General features: G+C 37.0%; 1 protein-coding gene across 1 annotated transcript in view; it reads left to right on the plus strand.

Annotated features, from left to right (window-relative positions):
* PITPNM3 (PITPNM family member 3) overlaps positions 1–24,761 on the plus strand; it is a 1,300,985-nt gene that overhangs the window by 101,639 nt on the left and 1,174,585 nt on the right. The window contains exon 5 of the mRNA XM_044054869.1: positions 13,019–13,024. Within this exon, the coding sequence (XP_043910804.1) occupies positions 13,019–13,024 (6 nt within the window). The remainder of the gene's footprint in view (positions 1–13,018; positions 13,025–24,761) is intronic.

A 24,761-nucleotide genomic window follows, 5' to 3' on the forward strand; every position in this document is an offset into this window, starting at 1 on the left:
AAATGAAACCTGTCCTTTAAGAATGGACTCAGCTGATATTTGCCAGATGGAGATACATTTTTTGCTGTTATTCATTACAAAACGCTGTAAGTATTATTGATTTGGAAAGACTGGAAACAGTTCCACCACAACTCTGAATTACTCGTGAAAATGAGGTAGGAATTATAAAAGATGTAGAGTCTGTAAAAGTAGTTTTAAAACCTTGTGAGTGTTTGTGCATGGTAGTCCAGTATTTTTTGTCAGCTGAGTCAGAGAAAGGAATTGAAGCAGTCATTTGTGTATTACTTCAACGAGGAATAATTGTCCTGACTTGGAGCGCATGCAGCACACCTATATTACCTATGTTACCATTCAGGAAACCAGGAACAACACTTATAGGTATGTACAAGACTTAAGAGCAGTTAATAATAGTAGTAGCACCAGCTTTTCCTGTAGTCCATTGTCCTGCTACAATATTGAGTTCTATCCCTTCAACTGCCAATGCTTTCTCATTGTTAGACATTTCTTCTCTATTCCAATAAACCCAGACAGTGAGTATCTGTTTGCATTTACATATAAAAGGCAACAATGTACACAGACAAGACTGCTACAAGGTTATGTAGAATCACCTACTCTTTTCTGTAAAGAAATGAAAAACAGTCATATAAAATGGAATTGCCATGCAGATCTACTGTAATACAGTATGTAAACGATTTACTGCTAGCTTCAGATTCTTATCACAGATGTAAACAAAGTGCTATCTTTTTTTTAACCAAACTAGCAGAATTAGGATTCAAGGTTAATAAAGGAAAATTGCAATTATAAAAAATCACAGGTTCAATACTTGGGACACCTTATTTTGGAAGTTTGTAGGTAAATTTTATCCTTGCATATCACTGCAACACAAACTGTACCGCACCCTACAATATTAAAACTGTTATAAGCTCTTTTGAGACTGACATGTTACTGTCAACAATGGATTTATAACTACGCAGAAGTAGTAAAACCAATACTGAAACTATTAATGAAAGGCACTCCCCAGCCTTTACCCTAGCAAATCTTACTGCTCTTGAATTACCAGACTACTCACAGATTTTTTTTCTTATTCTATTGTGAAAGAAATAAAGTGGCATTAGGATTAACATTACAACTTAGAAATGAAGGTTTTAGACTCATTGCTTATTATAGCACCAACCTCGATTCTGTAGAAGCATCCATCCCTCACCACCTTAGGGTGGTGGCCATGATGGGGTGCTTGTTAGAAATGGAGGCTGTTCTGCCTCTCAGGCATGAGACTTCTGACAGTTCTGCCTTTTGTAGAAGTTTTATTATTAAAAACAAAAATGCAATATTTATCTGATGCATGATTATTTAAATATGAATTGTCTTTACCTAATACCCATTCTTTACAGATTGTCAGATGTCCACCTCTTAACCCTGCCTCTCTAATTCCTAAACTGGGTGAAGGAGAACCACATGATTGTGTTTTTGTAGTTAACTGTGTTCTTCCTCCTATGTCTGTTTTAAAAGATGTACTGTTACCAAATCTGGAGTTATTTCTTTTTACAATGGATCCTGTGAAGAGAAGATTGTACTTTATTTGTAACCCTTTCTGTTTGTACCCAAGACATTGTTTTACTGTCAGGGCAATTAACGGAAATGTCTACTCAAATAACTCAACTTGTAGTTATTACTGAAACTTACAAATAAGCAAAAGACAAAACAGTAACAAGTTTTACAGACTTGCATTATTCATATGGGATAGTTTATGATTTTGGGACATGTTAGAGAGAATGAGGATATTTAATGTGACCAGGGACAGTCAATAAAATGATATTTTTGTCCATGAACTATTAAATGCATAACTATTCCCAAAGAAAATAGCAGTGGTCAAGCGTGCTGCACATAAAACTGATGACTCCTATATTTCAAGAGACAGCTGTTTTACAGATGTAGTACCAGACAAGCTGCATTGTCTTATCCTGTTCAGGTTTCATTTTTGCAGCAACTTTGTGAAATGTATACGTCTGTTTCTTTACAGGAATTGTTATCTTTCCAAGATCAGTCTGATGACTCTGATAGGGTTAGATGGATCTGTGATGACTGCAGTCATTTTCTGGATCGACTTTGCCACCACCATGATGGGTGGCATTTGGTTAAAGTTTGCTATTTGCCTTTGAAGAAGAATTAATTAATAAAACAAATTTTAAATGACTGCTATGCCCCTCACATTTCAGAAGTCACTCAGCATTTTGTCAATTGTTGCACTATTTCTGTAGAGTATAATGTATCAAAGAGTTTATCGGTACCCACAAAACCTTTAAAAAAGCCATGGGGACTGTTCTGCTGTGTACAAGTAGGATTTTATTGAGTACCTACAGTCACATATAATTTAAATGTTCTTATAATCATTGATTTTTTTTTTCTGGATGGATAGAAGCAAACCTCTGTGCAAAGAGTGATGCTATCACAGTTGCCCAAAAATTGCTTTTTGAGCTGATACCTAGATTTGGCATACCTTGCTGTATCTAGTCTGACCAGGAAACACATTTCACAAGACAAGTAATTCAACAAATCAGTAAGAGATTAAACATAAAAAACTGCAATACAATTGCCTACACAGACCACAAGCGTTATGGACTGTAGAGAGGGAGCATATCAAACAATCAAAGTGAGGTTCTCAAAACTGGGCGAGGAAACTGCCCTTAAGTGGCCAGAACTTTGCCTTTAGTTTTGTTTAGTGTATGAAGTGCAGTGAGTGCTACCAGAAAGTTATCACCTTGTGAAATTCTTATGGGAAGACCTATGAGAATGCCTGCCACACTCCTATCCAAAAATTTAAATTTGGAGCCACAAAATGTTGCTGAATCTGTTTTTCTGTACTGCAAGTCTCTGTTCTTTTTTTCAGCAGCACCATAACACTGTTTTACAAGCTCCACACTAACAGTGACTGATCATGATGATCTATAACTGGGTGATACCATATTTATCTGATCTTTCTAAAGATGAAGTCCTTGTGTCTGTGATAGAAAGAACCATATCTGATGTTGCTCACTACCACCATGACTGTCAGATATGAAGGACTTCCTGCTTGGATCCATGTGTTACACATCAAGAAGCCCCTCCCTTGTGACAAGTGTAGAAGGGATGCCATCAGTGTCATCCCTGTCAGAACGGCTGAGCCAATCACAAACTGTACTAGATGAAAACCCAGGAAAGCTGCTGCATCTGTGCATGATGTTTAAGGATTCATCAGTAACGCCATTTTTGTCACGTTTATATGCTAAGTCCAGTGATTGAACAATGTCATCTTGGGTGGAAGTAGAACATAGTGATTATTCCTCTTTTTATTCCACACCAAGCATATATTCCCAATCAGAAGCGAGAAGTAATGAATTCAGCACATCATCTTTTATGGACAATGAAGAGGACAGTATATCAAATGGATGAGTATCATTTGTGAGGTCACAAACAACAGAAACTTCAAAATGTATTATGTTTGGATATACATTTTATATGAAATGTGAAAGAATAGTTCACCATCTGAGTTTGCTCCTACTTGAGAACCTCCTTCATCCCCAACCTGTTCAGTGTTGACTTATTATTGGGACAGTGATTATAATTCTCATTGTAGTTTTGTTGCATTTTTTTTCCTTTCACCTGTGACTGTATGCATGTCATTTGGACATTTAGGAACTATAAGTACTGAACATTTTTCTGAACTTTTTTCTACCAGAAATGAATGGGTTGCAAAAAATATACACAGACATTTATTTAAAGTTGACTCAATAACTCCAGACTGACACTCTAAATTCAACACCTTTCTGCTGCTTTATATATCTGTGTGCAAACCCTTCTGATTATTGGGTATGTGCACATATTCCTACTGCACATGATGGGGATATTCAATTAATTTTGATACTAGTGACTGATACAGAAGTTGGGTCAGCATATTTTTAACCAGAAATTGAAAAATTGTGGTTTCACTTCAGCTATCAATGACTATTAAAGAACACACTTGGACTTTCACTCAGAAACCTATGATGGGAATGGAAGTTTGGGTATAGCAGCATTACATACGTTTTATTACACTTGTTGAGACCAAGCATACCCCTGGTTACCAACAGACAGGTTGGGCTGTTGTTATATAGTTCATGTTGTTCCATCTATACGACATACAGAGACTTCCTCTAGTGGAAAAATTCATAACATTCATTGATAGAAGGAGACAAAGCACTGTACATGTCAAGTCAATTTGTGAAAATAGATACTTTTTGAAGTATTAGCACATATGGATCTTGGTGATGGTGTTATTTCTTGAGCAGGAATTACACCTGCTTATGGAGCAGTTAAATCAATATGGGAGTTGAGAAATTGTCTAAATTACTAGACGTGTTATGTAATACTACTTTTGAATCAATAAATCAAATTATAATTGAAATGACTGCCATGCGCAGTGTGGTGCTGCAAAACAGAATGGTACTTCTCTCGGGCTTCTAAGAGGTGTGCATGCACACGTATCAAAATGGAGTGCTACTCATCTATTGTGAATAATTCAGGTGCCATTTGTAGTCATGTAGAGATTATAAAAAAGTATAAATTATTCAAAAATTGTCTCCTGCTAAAGAAGCAGACAGTACTCAGTAGGCATGGTTATGGTTGGGAAGGAGGTATTTTGGAAATGTTTATGTTGATTGCTATCACAGTTATACTTTTAGGAATCATTTTATTCATGTGTAAAATGTTGATTATGAAACTGTTAGAATCCAGAAAAAGCATCAACTTGCAAAACGTGCAACTTAAAAATAAAGTAGAAACATTGTCATTGACATCACTAGTTAAAAGTTATTGTGAAGAAAATGATACAGACAAGGTGTTGTGGGATTTTATCCAATTATATGAAAACATTTATGGAGGAATGCGTATCTGGTGAAAATTATTTGAGCTGTCTTTTTATTCCATCAAGCACAGACATGTTATTATAGCTAACAAAATCATATTTGTAATGCAATTGTATAAGCACTGTGCATACCAGGGACAGAAAGGAAGGATATGGGAAAAAAGTCTGATAGCAAATGAAAAGGTATCTTCCCATATGAAAACTTGTTGTCATTGTACAGTCATTAAGAAATATATGACTAGAGTTGATACTTCATAGCATCTGATGGGAGAATGTGAATGGAGAAGTACAACATGGGAAACATTTTTATTCAGTTTACTTTCATGATGGAGTCTTGTTAGTTTCAGTCTCTTTTTGATGATTTATTTCCTGTCAACACAAAAGTACCAGCATGGCTGAAGTGTAGAAAGTTCTATTATACAGTGACTGCAGATTAGTATTCCAAAACATGCACGCTGATTGGCCAGCCCAACCAGCATGCCCGTTGAAAATCTGACTTATACAAATGTAAAAGCTCCGGTCGCCTGGACTTTTTCCATTAGTATAAGTCTTGATTTTTTTTGTTTCTGTTAGGTAGCAATGAAGAACGGAAGATCTCCGTTGCTGTAATCTCGCTATGTTATATGTTTAACATAGCGAGATATCTTAAAAAAAAAGCAACTGAGATCTTCCTTTCTCCATTGCTTTTTTAAAGATATCTCGCTATGTTAAACTCGTTTAACATAGCGAGAAAGCTTTAAAAAAGCAACAGAGATCTCCCTTTCTCCATTGCTTTCTCAACACAGCTCTGATGTACTGCATAAGTATACGCATGCGCAGTACATCAGAAAAAGCCCCAAGATAGTGAAAAACCACAGAAGGGCACCACGCAGGTATTATACAATGGCATTATTTAAGAAAAGTAAGTATTTTTTTTCTTAAATAATGTCATTGTATCATAGCAATAACCCACGTCTGGGTGTGAGTAATGCTAGATTTACTCACGGTTGTCTTTGTTTGGCCACTCAGGTGTTGCCCTTGTGACCAATCTACACCAACCTTGGGTAAATCTAGCATTACCCACACCCAGACATAGGTTATTGCTTAATTATGGAACTCAGAACTTGTGCCTAATATGGAAAAGTACAGTTAGAGATTCAGGAGATCCTTATCTAGCAAAAATAATGCAAAGGTATCTGTTTTTAATTGGACACTAGCTATATCATAATAGTTACTATATTGCTGCATTTAATCAAAATTAATATAAAATAATCAAGCATTTCATGGTTCAAGGAGATGTGACCCTGATTGCCTAGTCTCCCATGTATGCGTGTGCGCTGTGATAGTCTCCCATGTATGCGTGTGTGCTGTGATCAACAAGATTATTGTTCTCTGGTGATCTTGTCATCTGAAGTTATTTTTGGTATTTTAACAGTTGTTTATCGTGTCTATTTGATTCTGTTGACTTGGATCACTGCATGAACCTTCATATATAACAGGCTTTGTCCACTATAAACCAGTATAAAGCTTATCTGGAGGCATGTATCAAATTCAAGATGATAATTTTCAGCCCTTTGACCAGTATAATTGTACAGATCTTTATGCCAGCACTGCTTAGACCAATGGAGTGATAATTCTGCTATACTAGCATTTTTGTTATGTTCTGGCTTTACAAGTGGGATGATCTCACTTATTTCATGGTGAATTTCCCTCAGATATGTGAATACATTGAAACAGGCTTTGAAAAGATAGGTTGGGTCTATGTGATAGTGAATGATATGTCTGTGGGAAGACTATTTGTGTAAACTGTTCACACCATCACAAAATACCAGCAGCTTTCACCATCTCTTTCACAGAAATAAGAAGTTTTTACCTTTCATTTATCAGCTCAGAAAACAGGTTTCATCTGCTGAATTAATTGCTATAAAACAGTTCCATCCAGTTGGCCCTTACAATAAAGGTTCCATATTAAATTTCCTCAAGATCTGCAGAACTTGGTAATCCTGATCCTTATGTAACAGTACTGAATTTAGCCCAATTTAATTGTCTAATTTTTGGCCTGTGGGCCAGCTCCAGCCCAGACATCAGGTGCACAGATTTTTCACCAATCATTCAATATCTCAGACCCCTTGTACTTCTGCCTATTTGGTAACGTCACCTGCTAGCAAAGAAGTCTGACCCATAAATCCAAAATGCCCACATTTGGAGTTTAACAAGTGGGTTGGACTATCATTCCATTTCCTTCTCAAGCTGGTTATCATGGTCCTTATGGAATTTTCTCATGCTCTGGCAAACAGTGGATTTTTCTTCATAGCTCAACCATAAAGGCATGCCACCATATCAGAGGATTAATCAGCTCATCATGTCTCCAACTGACAGTCATCAATCAATCACCACAACAGATTCTAGAACACCATGTTTAACTTTCTCATATCAGCAAAACAAACAGAAGAAGAGTTCTGCTAATATAATTTGTACATTTCTTTACTACTGCCTTAGCAATGAAGAGACTAGCTGAGTATCTATTCTACTGCATGGTTTTTGAGAAGTTTTGGATGCTGATGTCATGGCGTAAGAAGATGCTGGCTGTGCCACACATCTGCTAAACTATAGAATCCCATGAATAAGGGATTCTCTAAAAATGGCAGAAGTTGACTGCCAGTGGCCATGGCCTCAGGTACATATTTCTACTTATGTGGACTTGTTCTAAGTCATATTATTGTTCAATTTTTAAAATATCGGTTGCCGTGCTAAAGGCTTCTACTAAGTGTGGACAGTGTACTTTGCATAGTATATCTTATATGTTAGTTTGGTGTATTCCATTGAATGTGTTTAACAGCAGTTAATGCTTTGTTGGAATTTGGGAACGTGAGAACAGTTAGACAACTGGAGCTATCAATGCTGCTGCTACTGCTTGCTGTTTGATCACAGTGTTGCTTTCCTGCTACCTGGAATCCTAGCCTGTGTAAAGTTCTTTCAGAAACATAAAATCTGGGCTTAAAAATAAAATGCATCTGTGTATACTCAGAGTCATGTTCTTTTATAATATAACTACAAATGCTACATCGCCCACAGGGAAAGGTACCTACTGTATCATACTGTCTGTCAGCATGTCGTTTACTGTCACATAGCAAGCGTTTCAAGTTGTGACAGTTTTTGTACACACATATATATATATTTGTACACACACATATATATATATATATATATATATAGATATATATAAAAGCTTATTCCCCACTATTTCTGCTGTTCATGAATCCATAGTAAGGAGATGCCAATTCTTAGCCATCCTTATCTTCTGGATCTTAGATTTTTTAGGACAGGAAAAGGTTTATTCAATGTTATGTATTTTTGCAACTTTAAGTACCAGAATTTGTATCTGTTTTTAATTTGAATCTGATTATGTCTTAACATATTTCATTTGTACTCATTTTAAATGTTCTGGTTACATATTTTTAATGCGTTTAGATTTAATGTGAAGAACATTATTTTTAACAACCCCGTGGAGTTCATTTCTAGACCTGAGCTTGTCTTGCAAAGTGTCATCTACTAAATTAAATAACATCAATAAAGATAAAGCATCATAAAACCTTTTTCATTAAGCATTTGTGACTATTGCAACTATAGAATATCCACTTTATTATTTAGAAAAATAAGTGATGAATGAATATATGTTGTTATAGCTTGTATATATTCAGTGAACCCTCATTAGTCAACTGTGTTTCATATATTACTCAACTGGCTGACTTACACTAATACTAATCTTCATAATGTGCTATGGAAGTATAATCTGCAATCTATTCAGTGATGTGTATTTCAGTGAAATATAATAACTTTTTGTTTTTTTTATTTTGTTACATGCCTCTATCCATCTTTATGAATTTTCTTTAGCTTCACTATGACAGTGCTTGATATGAAAATGCAAAATCCTAAAGGTTTGAAAAGCACAGACAATGCATCTGCAGATCATATAAAAGAATCATGTTTGTTGCATGGCACAAGCCCTCCTGTACATTTCATATGGAGGATATTACTCTGCCTTTTACCACACACACAAAGTCCATGTTAGTACAACCATAGGAAAGAGAAACGTCCTGCAAGGGTGAGCACAGTTGCAATCTTGCAGTCTACTTTGCAGCATGATAAAGGTTGTAGAAAGGTAAAATCACTGAGGGGAGATTAGGGGAAATAATGGACAAAAAGGAAGAAGACGATCATTTGTAAAGTAATCAATTTCATTATGTTAGTGGCAGGATTATGAAATAAGGCTGTATGCTTTCAGTCCCAGATACTCCTCTAATAATTCTTATTTTTGTTTGTTTTAAACTATTCTCGACAGGATTTTTTTACAGTAAATGATCAGCGTTTGGATAGTTTTATCATGAGCACATCCATAAAGTGTCACATTTTAAATAAACTGTTTTTACTGCACCCCCCCCACACACACACACCTTTAATGTGGGGGCTTTCACTCACAAACTAACTGAATTATAAGTACAAGGGCGCAGTACATTTTTTGTTGCTGTTTTTAAGACAAGGGTGCAGTATATTTGGGGAAAAGATTTTATTCTTTGAAAGTACAGTCTACTATTATTATACATTTGTTAGTGCTGTGGAGCAAAAGGTTGTAATGCTTGGTTACTTGTTTAATTTACCTTTTTTTTTTTTTCAAATACCTACATTAGAGTTCTTCGTTTTTCTTTCAACAACTTCTTGCTATTTAGAGGAGCTCATGAAAAATCAGAAGATCGACTACCTGGAGTTGCCAAATACATTTTTTTTTTTATCTAAGAAGGGTATACTGTAGCATAATGTACTATATCAGGGTATAGAGATGATGGAAGTGTAATGGCTATTGTCTTTTTCCGGAACAAGCACTCTAGTTTTTACAGCGGGCCCCTGTAGTCCAAAACTAAAACAAATTACTTTAACCGAGGAGGGACATGACAGTGACACCTCTGCCAACAAACCCTGCAAAATGTAATCACATTCACTATTTTCTGTTTAGATATGTGAGACAAGGCACATCTGCATTACATCTAGGCATAATATATGATTAAATAGGGCCTGGAGTTCTGAACATTATATGTAATAAGTCTCATAAATAACAGAAACAAATGCAAAGTATGCTATCTGTTACATGCTGGGCACAAAGGGTGTACAGTCAAGCTGCCTCCTTCTGTCCCTGAGAAGAAGTGGAAGACCACTCCCCAGCATGAGAGCAGTGTGGTGGGGGGAGCCAAGGCTCTGCCTTCAAATAATGCCTCAGTTAGACACCACATGTCAAAATTATCCCTCCAGTGAGACAGGCTACAGCATCTATCAATGTATATGACATAAGCAAAGGACAGAATCTTCCCTTCTTCAGGCAATACGCAAAAATGGGAAAAATGTCATGGCAGCACTGATTTAGAAACAATCATCATATGTGCCAGCCAGTAATTCCAAGGGCTAGTGTTTCTGTAGTGAGGTAGTGCAGAAATAGCTCCACTTTTCTTTGTGTGTTCTTGGAATAATGTCCAACATTTGTTGTGACAGCTGATAGTTCAGTTGATTTTCAAAGCCTGACCCCTCCTGGTGCCTTATTTGAGCTTTGGGAAAACAACCTTTCATTCTTTCTCAACTTCTGCTTAGCCAGCTCAATGACAGAAAAAAAAGTAAAGATGGGTGTCTGCATAATCATGACACTCATTGGGCAGGCTATTTACCTTGGAATAAGCAAATACCTTATAAGGATCAGACATTACTCTAGTATAATTTTAGTGTAATAATATCTTCCACTCCTGATAATAGCTTCAGTTTAAATTCATTTGCATTATTCCATGTTGATGTATCCTGGTACATGTTGGAACTTTAACAGTGGGGAAAGCTATAACTCTGGTAAAAAGTTGTGTTCAAGTGCATGGAAATAAGATTGTTCTTCTCTTGAGCCTGTAAGGACAAGATAATAGCATTTGTTGATCTTTATCTGAATTTGGACACAACTCAATTTCTGAGAGTGATAGAGCTTTCATTCCCCTATGAAAAAAAAGTGATAATTCCACTGCAGGATAAATCACCATTTGTTGTATTGTATGTTAAACATTAAGTATGTATGCTTGCTTCATAATGTACCAGAGTAATAAAGTAAAAATTAGAAATAAAAAAAGAAAGCTTTATAATCGTATTGTAAAGACTCTTTGGAAACTAAGGCCTAAGCATAGCCCAACTTAAAAAGACAGGCCACCAGTGTTATATAGATTGTAGCTACCGATTTGACCTCTTCATGAGAGTGAAGGCATTCCTTAATAACTGTTATAAAAAGATACATTTCCTTGAGAGTTGTGGTGATATAAATATTTATAAGGTCTAAATAATAATTTTGTGTATTCACTTAATTCATAACCTGGATTTATATATGTCTTGACAGAGTATATTAACCACACCAAGCAATCTCACCCTTAACTCTTTTCTTTTGAGGTCAAATATAGTTTGCTTGCAGATATATTTGCTCTGTGATCCCTCATGAGGGTAAAGTTGAGGAGGAGGTGGGAACTGATAAAGTGAATTTGTTTAATAAGATTAGGTTGGGATGAGACCGAAAGGATTAAGTTTTTTCAAAAAGCTTAGAGGGGCTGGTAAAAAGTGCGGCTGGTAGGGGATGGGATGTTCAAGGTTTTTAATTCTAGTTTGGGGAAGTATTCAGTCTTTTTGGGATGGGTTTTGTGCAAATTAGTACTCATGCATATCCAAAGTGATGAAAAGTCTTGAGCCCTGGTAGCAGGTAGCAGAAAAGGAGTCTTTGTTTGTAGTAGGTGTTTAGTGGAGGTAAGGTTACAGATATAATTAAATAAATTCCTGAGAGAAAGTTGGTTCCTCGGTTACCTAAACTGTGCATAGTAATGATATATATATATATATATATATATGTGTGTGTGTGTGTGTGTGTGTGTGTGTGTATATATATGTGTGGGTGTGTATAAATTCTTTAAAGCAAAGAGAAAGTTGACTCCTTTTACTTGCCAGGCATTAGATAACAGTAAGTTGTCTCTGGAGCTATTTATTGTTGAGGGAAAAGGATGCAGGCAGGATGATGAGGCAAGAGGAGCTGTCTGCTGTTGTTGGTACAGGAGTGTATGATTTGAGCTGGTGAATGGTATTGTTTTGGGAAATCTAGCTATGGCAGAACAGAATGTAGTGGTTGAGGATGGAGAGGGTTAAGGTGGCAGCCAAGTTGGGTGCCTAAGTGCTTGTTTTGACACCAAGTCTTGTTTGTCAATGATGGGTTAGTTCAGTGGGCACATACAATCTGGTGGGCAGTAATTTTGTCAGGTAGAATTTAAAGGGGCTCTCTGTTGAGAATTACTTTCTTCCATGAGGGGAAGCTAGTAGATACATGTAGTAAAGCATCCATGGTCTTGCTCTGTCCCTCAGTTCAGTCAGCAAAGCTTAAGTGTCTAGCAATGTTGTTCAGTTGCGATACTTAAAGTGCTTATTGCTAATAAATCACTTGGACTATAGCAAATGTCATTTAGGTATTTTGTGTTAAAAAAATAAATAATTTTTCTATATACTTTGATGGACTAATATGGATGATGTTGGTTGATCCTCCCCCCTTTTCACAGGGGCCATGTCGGTCAGAGAGTAAGGGCTGCTACATCTAGGCAGAGGCATGATGTGTCACATTCATTGATGGGGGGCATGCTGATCAATTTCACTGCACACATTAGTTGTTGTGGAAGACTAGTTAGCATTGTCTTCCCTTGGTAGCATTGGAAACCTGGCGTGAGGTGGTATACCAATGATGGGTTTGCATACACTGGAAATTCCTTGTGCAGTTGTGGTCATATGTAAGTTTGTTTGTTGTGCCATTGTTCATTCAAAGGTATTGATCAGCACTCTGTATTTGCATATGTCCCATGATACAAAAAAAATGAATAAATAAATTTAATACGTAGGGTAATGGCAAAATGAGAGCCCTCCATATGCTGGCATTCTACTCAAGGAAGTTTTGGTTGTTAGTGCAGAGTGTTTTTAGCTTGAGAGGCTCCTGATATGATGGTCTGATTATAAGATGAGTTATTACTGGCTTATCTTGATCTTCTAGATGTCTCAGCAAGAATCTGGACACCCCAAGAAGATTTGGGATGGGTGGATAGTGTTTGGGGGGATTCAGAGGATATGGTAAGGTAACTGTTCATTACAGATAGCTGCAGTAAGGAATCCCATCTATTGCTTGATATGATAAATCGTCAATTCATGTTAAGACAATTGTGTACAGTGCATGACAGGCTGGCATTATGATCAAGTCTCCCTGTATGTTTAAGACAGAAGCTGCACAGTTTAATAATTGGTTGCTTTCTAGTAGATGTTGGTGACTGCTTAGTAAGTCATTTGGCCTGCGTTATGTGGAGTTGGGTTCCTAAGTTTTGGAAGGGATGATTAAGTGCTGTTGTTGCAATTCAATTGTTAATGTGCGACTAGCTGAAGGGTATGGATGATAGGCAAGGTGGATGAAAAGGGCAAATTCCTTGGAGAGGCACTTTAATGCTGTAGGAACCATTATACATTCCTATTTCTAAACCACTGTTTGAGGAAGATGTTTGAGATGGTTCTTTGAGGAATGTGGTGTTTCTCTGCATGACAGTGGAAATGGTAGGTAAATTGAGAGCCATTACATAGCTAAATTGCATTTAATTATTTTGGCAGCATTTGATGAATGTTTTTTTTTTTTGCAGTTTTAATGTAATAAAAGCACCAAAGTATATAATGGTTAGATGTGTTTATCTAGGATTACAGTTCAGGAACTTGTCCCATGTTTTTTTATCGAGGGGTAGTAGGAGATCATGTGTTTTATAAGGTCAAGGCTACACGGTGGGGAGAATATAGGTACAGTGTCTCGAAAAGGGATAATAATATGGAAATAGTAATTCATGTTTTGTTTTACAGAAGGTAAAAGTGCATACCTCTCAACATCTCAGTGCAAGAAATCTGTGCAAAGCCAGAAATAATGGGAGGACAAAGACCCAAAAATAAGAAAAGATTTTAAATATTGCTCCTTTAAACTTAGAAACTTTTAAGAATAACATGCTTTGCATTATTGTGTGTTCTGAAGGATATGAAGTCTGAAACTCGAATGTCTGTCACTATTTAGTATTATTTAGTGACGTCAGTTCTCAGTGATTTGCCAGAAAACCACAATTTTATGAGAGAAAAAAAACAAAAATATGATGCAAAAATCTGGACAGTTGAGAGGTATATCAAGGTGAGGTCGCTGAAGGAGAGATGTGCACAGATAGCGTCACAGGTGGAGGAGTGGTTCAAGAAACTGGCTCCGACACAAGTGGCCACATTTCTTTCAATGGAGTAGCAGACAAAGTCATAGAAAGCAAAGAGAGAGAGCAGCAATTGTCTGGTGCTGATCTGATAGAAAATGATCCAGGAAAATAGCAGGTGCAAAAAAAAGAAGGGGGCCAGTGGAGAAACAGCAGTGGAGTCCCAGGTGACTGCAGGTAATAGGGTGAATGTGGAATCTGTTTTAGTTTTGGGTGGAGTCATGGTTAATAATGTAGCTGAGCTGTTGAGAGGTTTAGAGCATAACAAGTTACAGGAGTTGCTCAGGTTTGAGGAGCAGGTTCAGGATGTGAATAGCCATGTTTGGGTGGTAGGTAATGATGTGGGAGGAGTTACTTTGAAGACAGTGGTCAATGAGGTGGAGCAGCAGGTAAGTCAAATTATAGAGGCAAGTAAAGTTTGATTGAGAGCACAGCTAGGAGACTGACTGATAATGCAAGCATTTTTGGCAGGGGGGAGTTGTAGGGGGAATTCATTACCTTGCATATTGCCATGGCTGTTAAGTAGAAGATATGGAAAGAAGAGTATATTGATGTATTTGATTTAATTGATATCAGTGAGGTTCAGAGACTAGTGGAGTCGGATTCTTTGGGGACAAAGGATTTGTTGGCTTCGTTAGGAAGGACACACCCAGGTAAGTTTAGGGCACAGACCTGGAAGAACTGGACTCTAGGTTTTGTGTGCTACGTGGCTGTAATTTTGGAGAAAAATGCATCACAAGCACTGCCCTTGTTGGGGTATTTTCTATCCATGAAGCATAAAGGTTGAGACCCAGTAATGCTTGGCTCTGGCATGATCATTGTTTTTGTAAGAGGAAGGCAGTTGATAAGACATTGAGGAGGGAGCTAAGGCATGCAGACATTTGGCTGGCAACAATGTTGGATAGTGCTGAAATTCAGGGTAGGGCAGTGGGAGAGTTACGTACAGTATTGGGGACATATTAGGTATTCAATGCAGGTCAGTGATTGTGGCCAGTATGTCCATTTCCTCACATGTATTCAAATTGTGGAGGAAATAATTCAGCAACAAATTGATGGTGTAAGGAAGGGAGATTTAGGCAAACCCTTCATTGACACAGGACTGTATCAAGTATGCAAATAGTGGTCAGCCCAGTTTTAGTGGCAGGGTTAATTTTTGTGGGCAAAGGGGAGTTTTATCTGGAAGGCAAATTCTCCCACTTGGCCATTAATGTAACAGTTTTGACTGTCTAACCAGACTGAACTGTTGGGTCAGAATATGCAATCAGTTAGCAGGAAAGAAGAAATGTTACGGAAGTTAATAGACAATGAAGTGGAGGTAAGGACAGTTTTGGGCCCTTTTTAAATTCCTCCATTCTAGAGTCTTTGGGTTTTTCCTTTGGATTTAGTGTCCAAGAAGAAACCCTTTGATTTCAGATTGATTCATCATTTATTGTTTCCCAAAGCAGAATCTGTTACTGATTATATTCCTAGATTGGACACCCAAGTGCAGTATGTATCCATGAATGATGTGGTATGGATTGTAATGGAGTTTATGAAACCATGGTTGGTGAAATTGAACATCAAAGCTGCATTTAAACTCTTACCAATCAGGCTGGCCAACTGGCCATTTATAGGTATGTTTTTGAATGCTAAATATTTTAACAGGGCCATGACAATGGGTAAATCCTTTGTACTTTTAAGACATTTAGCTGGCTGTTACAGGGAATATGGAAAAAGAAGTTTACCAGTCAAAGGGCAGTCCATTATTTAGATGACTTTATATTGATTGGTGAAGGGCAGGATAGAGGAGTAGCAAGTATGATACCATTTACAGTTGTGTGTATGGAGCTGGGAATGCCATTAGCAGAAGACAAACTTAATGGCCTGAGTAAGTATTGAATTTCTTAGACTTGACAGTGGACACCAGTAGAGGTTTGTTTTTTTTGCTGCACGACAAATTGGTGAAGTTGTGGGGTAAGATCTATTTGGTTAAAAGAGAGAGAAGATCAGGATTAAGGAAGTTATAGAGTTGCTTGGATTGTTGTATTTTGCTTTGTAAGGTGAATGGACTGGGTTAGACTTTTTGTAGTTCATGTTGCGAGGTGGGAAGAGTAAACACCATTAGGCGAGGGTCATCAGATCAGTTAAGATTTGAGGTTGAGGTAATTTTATTGGCCAGTTTTAATGTTTCCTTTTTGCAGGAGGAGTGTTTGATGCATCGTTAATTACATTTGTTTACAGGTGTGGCTGGGGCTCATGGAATGGGGGCTTATTTTCATAGTGAATGGTTTGCGGCTAGTTGGGCACACAAGTGGCTGGATGAATGGAATAAAGATGTTGCTTTCTTATAATCGATGTCCATTTAGGCAGTTTCAGTTGTGTAGAAAGAAAGTTAGCAGGACAGGAGAATTATGATGATCTCTGACAACAAGGTAGTGGTGTGCATGTTTGCTAGGAAAACACCTCTCCCTCCTTTAGTCTTTTTGGCTTTGAGGAAGTTAACATTATACAGCTTGGTAATTAATTTTAGTTTTTTCCAGTGAGGCATGTCCTGGGTCACACAAACTTCATAGATGACAGTCTCTCAATTTTAGGTTTGCAGGTTTTGATCACTGGCACCAGAAGCAAAGCCAAACCAGTAGCCTTTCCAGAAGTGTTGAGCACTGTCTGGTTAATCCAACAATCTTGGGTGGGATCCACATGGAAATAGTATTGTTCTGTATTAGTTTCATTGTTATCTTTTGTATGTCAATTGACAGTAGAGTAAAGGAAGTGGTCACATGTTTTGGTGATGCATTACTAAGCACACAAATGGTCTCAAGGAGAGGCAGTAAGGTTGATCAAGGTTCAATTAGCTGCTCTCAGCGTGGCAGCTAGGTTATTCTGCTTAACAGACAAGACAATGTCGTGGTTGGTGGGTAGAATGCTAAAAGGCTGAAAGAGGATCATTAGTTTGAAGGAAGATGATCATTTTCCTTTGATTAGGAAACTTCTTAGGGTGCTTTTGAAAGGGATGAATCAGTTAGCAAGACTTCTGTTCATGTATACAGTCTGGGAAGTACATGGGTATATTTACAGTGGGGAAGTTATGTACCTTATTGTGGAAGGATGTCTGCATTATGGATTCTGCTGTGGTGATATGATTACTGTGTTCAATGATGGATTAAGTAGGTTAAGGACAACAGGTAGTGTTTCAAAGGAATATTGAAAGGTTGGTATACACAGTGGCATGGGATACGTAGTTACAGTCTTTGTGTAGTGGAAATGGAGGTGAGCTTATATTCGAGCAGGTGATGGAAGGTTATCATAATTGCACTTTTATTGTATACAATGTCACTACCTGCTACTACTACTGTAAGATCTGTCTTCTAGAAGCATTGTTATACAAGATTTTTGGTCTCGTCTCCCAATTGACCAATTTATTCTGTTCTAGTCTTTTTACCATTATGAATGTCTGTTACTATTTATTTCTTTATTGTATTATATAATTTTCCTTCTACTAACAAAATAGTTTACTAACAATGGAGCTTTTCTCCCCATGCCTCCACTGAAAAAGGGTTTTGTGCCCAGTCGGACTCTGGTGATGGGGTGATAAGTTTATGGGTTTTGATAGAGTTAGGGCATTTTTTGAATCACAGGGTTTCTATATCTTTATTTAGGCTATGTCTTTATGTGATCGAACACAGAAATTTTGATGACAGGGACTCGAGATGAAACAGGAAAGATGGGGCTCATTTAAATAAGATTGGCATAGATTTGTCAATGTTCATATTTCTCTGTTTATGCAGGAGCTTATTACGGGTTTGTAAAAAAGAGGAAACAGCCTGTTATGGCAGGATGGTGGACAGAGTAAGAGAGGTTTTGCTTTGAACCTGTCATCTGTTTCCACCTTTTCAATGATGATGGTTTTGGTTAGGGCAGTTGTGAGATGAGCAGTAGCACACTGTTCATAAGTATGCTGTTTTGTTTAGTGTGAGTGGTGCTTATATTTGTGGAGGAAGAATGGTGAGCAATCCGAGTGCTGCCTATTTAATTGTTAAATGATATATGAATGTATTTTTGTTGTATAAGTCACTGAAATCTAATTGCTGTTGTTCTAACAACTTTACACGTTTAATAAATTAGTTGCAATGGCAGTCTTTGGTGTTTTTATGTTTTTCAGGTGTATATGGACAAATATAGTTTGCTTGCAGACATATTTGTCCAGAGACACCTTATGGGATAAAGACTGGGGGGCAGAGTAGGTGGGAATTGTTAATCTGAATATGTTCAATAGGCTTAGTTTGGAATGAGATAAAAATAGTTAAGTGTTTTGAGGAAGCTCAGAGGGGCTAGTAGGATATGAGGTAGGTAGGTGGGTTGATTTTTTTAATGTTTTAGTTCTGTTTTTTTGAGGGATTCAGTCTTTTTTGGTGTGGGTTTTGTGCTAATCCCACCATGCCTATCCCTTGTTTTAGATAGTGGGTCTTCACTTTTTAGAATGTATATATTCAGATTTATTTTATGTGATGAGGGGTTTGGGTTTGAACCCCTCTTCTGTTTCTTCCTTTTCAATGATTATGTTTTGGTTAAAGCAGTTGTGAGATGAGTGGTGACACGCTGCTTCGTAACTAAGATGTTTTGTTTATTGTGAGTGGGGGGATGTGACCATGCTTGTATTTGTGGAAGAAGGAAGGTGAGCAATTGCAACACTGCCTATTAAATTGTTAAATGATACATGGATGAGGTTTTTTTGTGTAATTTAATTTTATCTAATTGCTGCTGTTTTGATTTTTTTTATACTTTTAATAAATTGGTCACTATTACAATTTTTGATGTTTTTATGTCTTTGAGGTGTATATGGACAATTACTCTTAACTGCTTTAATAAAAAATACAAATATTCTTTTCTTTTGCCAAGCCTTCTACTTATTTATATGTTCAACTTGGACCTTTCAACATTTTTATCTACTTAGTTTACAATTTCTGACTATTGACTAAATAGCTTACTTACTGTACTCATTTATGATTGAAACTTGGATGTTTTTGATGCTTTGTTGAAATATTGTAACCTTGCATTGTATTGTCAAATATTTTTTGCTAGAGTTTTCTACCCTCGCCATCTGCTGAAAAAAACTTTTTCCCCAGTTGGGCTTTTTCAGATAGCAAATGCAAATAACTGATTCATTAACTAAATGAATGAATAAATGCTTCATGGAGTCAACACATTATGTGCAAGAAATGTAATTACAAGTCATGAAATCTGTGTGGTCTTTTTTGTTTCTGCTCTGTGTGTGAAATAGCTATTGTCAGTGCAAACAAAGAAAACGACATTATCCATTCTGCTTGAATGGTGGACAGCATGCAAATCTGAGATTTGTGATATTTTTAGTGATTATGACCCATTGCTGCTGATTTATTAAAAGCAACATGTGGTAGTTCTAACCAGCAAAACACCACCAATTCATGAACCAAAAACTTGTTAAAACTAACGTGAACTCGGACCCACAAAAGAATCTTAACACTGATGTTAAAGTTAAACGCTTTGTTTCGTTTAATATTAACAAATATTAAACGAAAGGAAGCGCTTAACTTTAACATTAGTGTTAGCAGTCTTTTGTGGGTCAGAGTTCACGTTTTTGGTTTTAACATGTGGTAATTGTACTTTTGTAGAATATGACATTATTATTATTATTATTATTATTTTTAAAATAGGCTACAACTGCAGCCTAAATTGTAACTCTGAAGTGAAGCATTTTGTAAGACAAAATTTTTGGGAAATGTCAGGAAGTAACAAACAGCTGCCCAAGAAAAATGTTCTTACACATATGTGAGACCTGTTTACCAAACATTTTGACTTTGCAATTGCATTCTAGCAGAACGAGGAACATAGTACGTTAAGTAAAATAAAGAAACGAACGGCACAGTGCAGCACTAAACAACACAAATCCAAAAACACGGAGTATGCATGTAAACACATCAGGCCCAGTGAAACGCTGTAAACTGTTTACTGAATAAACAGTTGGACTTCTTCAGAAAATAATAACATAACCACTGAAAACAATTGCTACTTATACTTAAAACAATCACTTGTAGTATTACTGTGATGACTATACATAATCATTTTTGTCAAACATGGCTTTTCTTGTTTATGCACATATTAAAACTTCTCCATGTATTTTATTAGATTTAAGAGACTTTTAGCCTATGAAAAGCAGATAGTAGTCATAATCATTTGAAGAATCAGTTTTGAGAATCATTTTAAAAAGTAATGGAGAATCATTCAGAAGAGCAAAGCCACAAGGAGAACCATTCTGGAAGCAATGACAATTCTTTTGAAGACTTTACAGGAGAATTAATAGCACTCTTTGGAAAATTCTAGAATCAGTCAGAAGCTATAAAGCAATACCCCTCAACCTGTTTGCTCAAGATTTCTTGACAAAGCAAAGCATAATGGGGATAAAGAGGCAAAACCAGGAACAAATTTAACACATTGCTTTTATAAACTCAGAAAGTTGCCAGAATAAGAGGTGTTACATTAGCATACATTTTCTGAAGTATTTGAAGTCTGAATCTCAAATGTCTGTTATTATTTAGTGACTGCAATCCTCAATAATTTGCCTAAAAAATATGAGAAGCAGAATAAAAACATGAGGCAAACATCTAAACATTCTGCAAACATATGAGGGCATCTTTTAATGAACACTAAATAGAGAGGGAGACGTCAGGAAAACATCAGACAGGAAGACAGAATGTCAAGACCATATTTACCTGCTAGAAAAAAGTAGATTCTTGCTGTACATGAGTTGTATATATGTATACTGGTCAATAAACATGCAGTTATGTGTAGTATTTTGGTATTCAGCTTACAGATAGAAAATGTAAAAAAAAATATGCGAAAATCTGCTCAAAGTACTAGGTCCATTCAGTGTAAACTGCAGTACTTGATGCTGCATTTTACTTATAAATTAGCTATTATTAAAAGCCTTTTTAAAGTGTACTCATACGCTGTTCTTAACATTTTTCTGATTAGATTAGAGAAAAATGCTAATTGAAACATTATTAAAAGAATATGCCCATTACAAATCAATAACAGGCAATGACCAAATATGTCTTTGTTGAGTTTTATGTAAGTTAGAGCCGCCTTCTGTGTGTGACACACGACGAATGGGGGCTGCCTTCATTGAAGGTTGCAAGGCCCGTAGCTAGCACGTGCAAATCTAATACCAATTATTAGCGGACGTACCATGTGGCGACCGAAAAAATAAAAAAAACGAAAAAAGCGAAGAAAACTGAGTATATTTTGTAATGTAAAGCCTAGCTTTTTTTTAAGACTCTCAAAAGGGTACAGTGCATGAGAAATGTCAGATAATTCTGCCTTGCTTAGGCAGTTGCTGGTATGTCTGGAAAGAAAACTGATGCTTACCTGCTTCTTCTTGGAACTTAAGTCTGTATTTTCTTACCAAGTTGTAAGGTGCCACTGACCTGTAACTGAACCAGTCAGGTCATGGTAGTAGTAGGAAAAGGAATGTAGTGGTCACTGCAGCTTTAAATTTTCATGAGGTATGGCCAGTCTGCAATCTTCATTCACCTAGACACCATAAAGTCAAGAAGATCTGGATTTAAAAAAATGGAAACAACATAAAAACCAAAAAAAACAAAAAAAAAGTAATTCTATCAGACCACCACAAGCAGTTTTATTTACCACCTTGCAGCAGCCCAGTGGCTTAACTGCTAGTGCTGTCCCCTCAGAGCAAGATGTTCTCAAGTTTGATTCTCAGCTGATGTGCCTTCTTTGAGAAGACTGTATGCCCACCCCCCCAGTGTATGACTAGGCTTTCTCTGGGTGCTCCAGTTTCCTCCCACATTCAAAAGACATGCAATACGTGGAACAGAGATTATAAATTGTCAATGCATATGTGATACAGAAAAAAGACATGGCAAATTACGTCCATTTCTACTTTTGCTTCATAAACTACACAGATAGCAGTTGATATTCATGGGTTCAAAGGTTCATAGGATGATACTAGGCTATTGGCCCTGGCCTAGCCAGGAATTTCGCCCATGTTCCTTCACATGGGTCACTCTAGGTCACTCTAATAGTCTACTGTGACAAGAGAGAAGGGGGTAGGAAGAGAGACACCCCTAGGCAATGGTCACATGAAAAGATGAACCAAAACAATAAATTTATATAAAGGCACTAAACTGTCAACAGAATTGTCATTGCAAGTTCACAGTGCCATTAAAGGTAAAACAAAACTGAAAACTCGGAGACTCATTAATGACAAAACAAATCAAATATTTTGTAAAACACTGAATCAACAAAAGGTTTTCAAGAAAAAGCTGCAATTCACTTGCAGAACGTGAAGCTTGAGACACAGTATGATGAAACAGCCACCATACTGTCAGAGACAGGGAGAATTATGGACTTTCCCAATTACTGACCATTTATTTTAATTTATAGCTTTTAAATAATCATGGCTTCTATTCTACCACTCTCTCTCTGCCAGCATTATTGGTTATTCAAGGTAATTTGTCCCAAAAAACTTTGAACTACTTGGAACAGAAGTTCAATTTTGACAATATCAAGTTTAACTGGAGAAAAGTGAAGAAATTCAAATTGCAATTTTCTTGTATCTTTCTAGACAGGAAACATTGAAGGAATTTAATCTTGCTAAGGGACATCAGTCAGATTTATTTGCTGTTAAGGATGTGCTTATTAATACAGACATAGTCAATTTAACTAATCTAAACCCTAATCAGGTTGGTTTTGTGAATGGCTGGTCCTGCCTCATTTGCTTGGTAAACTTCTATGAAAAAATAGAAATACTGAGGACAGTGATCCCACAGTGCACATGACTTCTCTTGACCTGGCCAAGACTATAGCTACTATCCTCCATGCTTGTATTACTGAAAAAATTGGTAAACGTACTATAAACCTTTATGTTGTTCTCTGGGTTACAAATTGTCTACCCAGAATATCCCACATTTTGAATGTTGCTGGTACCATCTCTGAACATAAAATTGTAATTAGAGGGAATGACAGGGTTCAGTGCTGGGCCTAGTCCTCTTCAGCATTTATTTTGCAGACATCCAAGCAAACATCTCAAAAGTATGGTGTTTTTTCACATCTGTTCACAGTTGCATACTGAACAATCCAACCACATGGTGTACTTTATTTTACACCAGTGGTTCACTGGTTCTCAATACTCTTCTAGTTATTTTCACTCCACCCACCAATCACCTTTTGACTAGTAGTAACTCATATCCTCCTCCCAGTTTTCCTTTCTATTTCTCCCACCTCCCTATTTTTTTCTGCTTTATACTTCTCCTGACAATGTCTAGAAATCCCCATTTAGCCACTTGCTTCATGTTTTCCAGTTTCTGGCTATTACATTATTTGCCTCTGTTGCCATTAGTCTTATTGTGTGCATTTCTTTTCCTGTCAACCGTCTCTTCATTCTCTATACTCCAGTTGCACAATTCCTAGGACCTTTGTCCCTCTTTTTCATCTACCATCTTGCAGATATGTAAAGCCTCTGATCAGATCATTTGTGCCCAGGTACACTCACACAAGATATACTTCATGCCTGTCTTTCCCATCATGCATCTGCAGCATCTTGAGTTTTCTTTCCTTCCTTTGTAATCTTTGTGGTGTGAACTACCATCTGTGTACCACTGCTAATATCTGACCTCTTTCTTCATGTATGTTCTGCATATCTGAAGCTATTTTGAGAGCTTTTTGCCTTCCATATTCCCTGGGCTACCATCCTTTTTTTTCTCTCTTTTTTTTTATGGATTTTCCCATTTTCATCCTCAGATCTTCATAAGTCATTCTGCTTTTAACTTTCCCGTGTTTTTTAATTCCCCCAAATGTCTCTCCTTTCCCTTTACTCCTTTACTCCTTTTTCTTTTCATGGGTTTCTGTTTCATTCCTCTTTTCCAGCCATTTTTTCTGAGCCTGGTGTATATTTACCATTCCTTTTATGTTAACTGAAATTCCTATATGGTTTTCAGTACTGGCATCCTCTTGCCCACCCATTATTAATTTCCACTATACTCATATCCCCTTTTTCTTCCATTTTCAACTTGTTCCTTCCTTAAAAAAATGCCCCATCGTCCTCCCTCCCATAAGTGACTTCCTTTCCTTTGTCCCCATGTCAGGTTGCCCTATCTCTTTTGTGTCTCCTCATTCATTTTTTGTCTTTTCCTCCCATCCTATTTGTCCTCTCTCCTCATACCTTTCGGTCTCTCTCTAACTCTCTGTTGACCTAACTAAGTAGGTTATATGCTAAGGCCCACATGAGGGGGTGTACTGAAGCCCCCAGGCACCATTTTTCCTACTCAGTCATTGCTTATTTTTTGAAACCTTCTCTCTTTCTGTACCCATTTGTAATTTTCTTAGCTCCGTCTATAACGGGTCCACTGGCAGATTTCATGACACATGCACTATAGCTGTGAGAATCATCATTCTATCTCATCATACATAAGCTTTATGTCCTTCCCTGTCTGGAATCCTCTGAATTTTCTCTTGCGCTTCTCCAGATTATTTTGTTTTGTATCAGTTAATATATGTCCAACATATACCCCCACATATTTCAGGTATTCCCGCTCCTGAATGTCTCTCAC

Source organism: Protopterus annectens, chromosome 13.part0, assembly GCF_019279795.1.
Source record: "Protopterus annectens isolate FY-2018-M chromosome 13.part0, PAN1.0, whole genome shotgun sequence".
Lineage (NCBI taxonomy): Eukaryota > Metazoa > Chordata > Ceratodontiformes > Protopteridae > Protopterus > Protopterus annectens.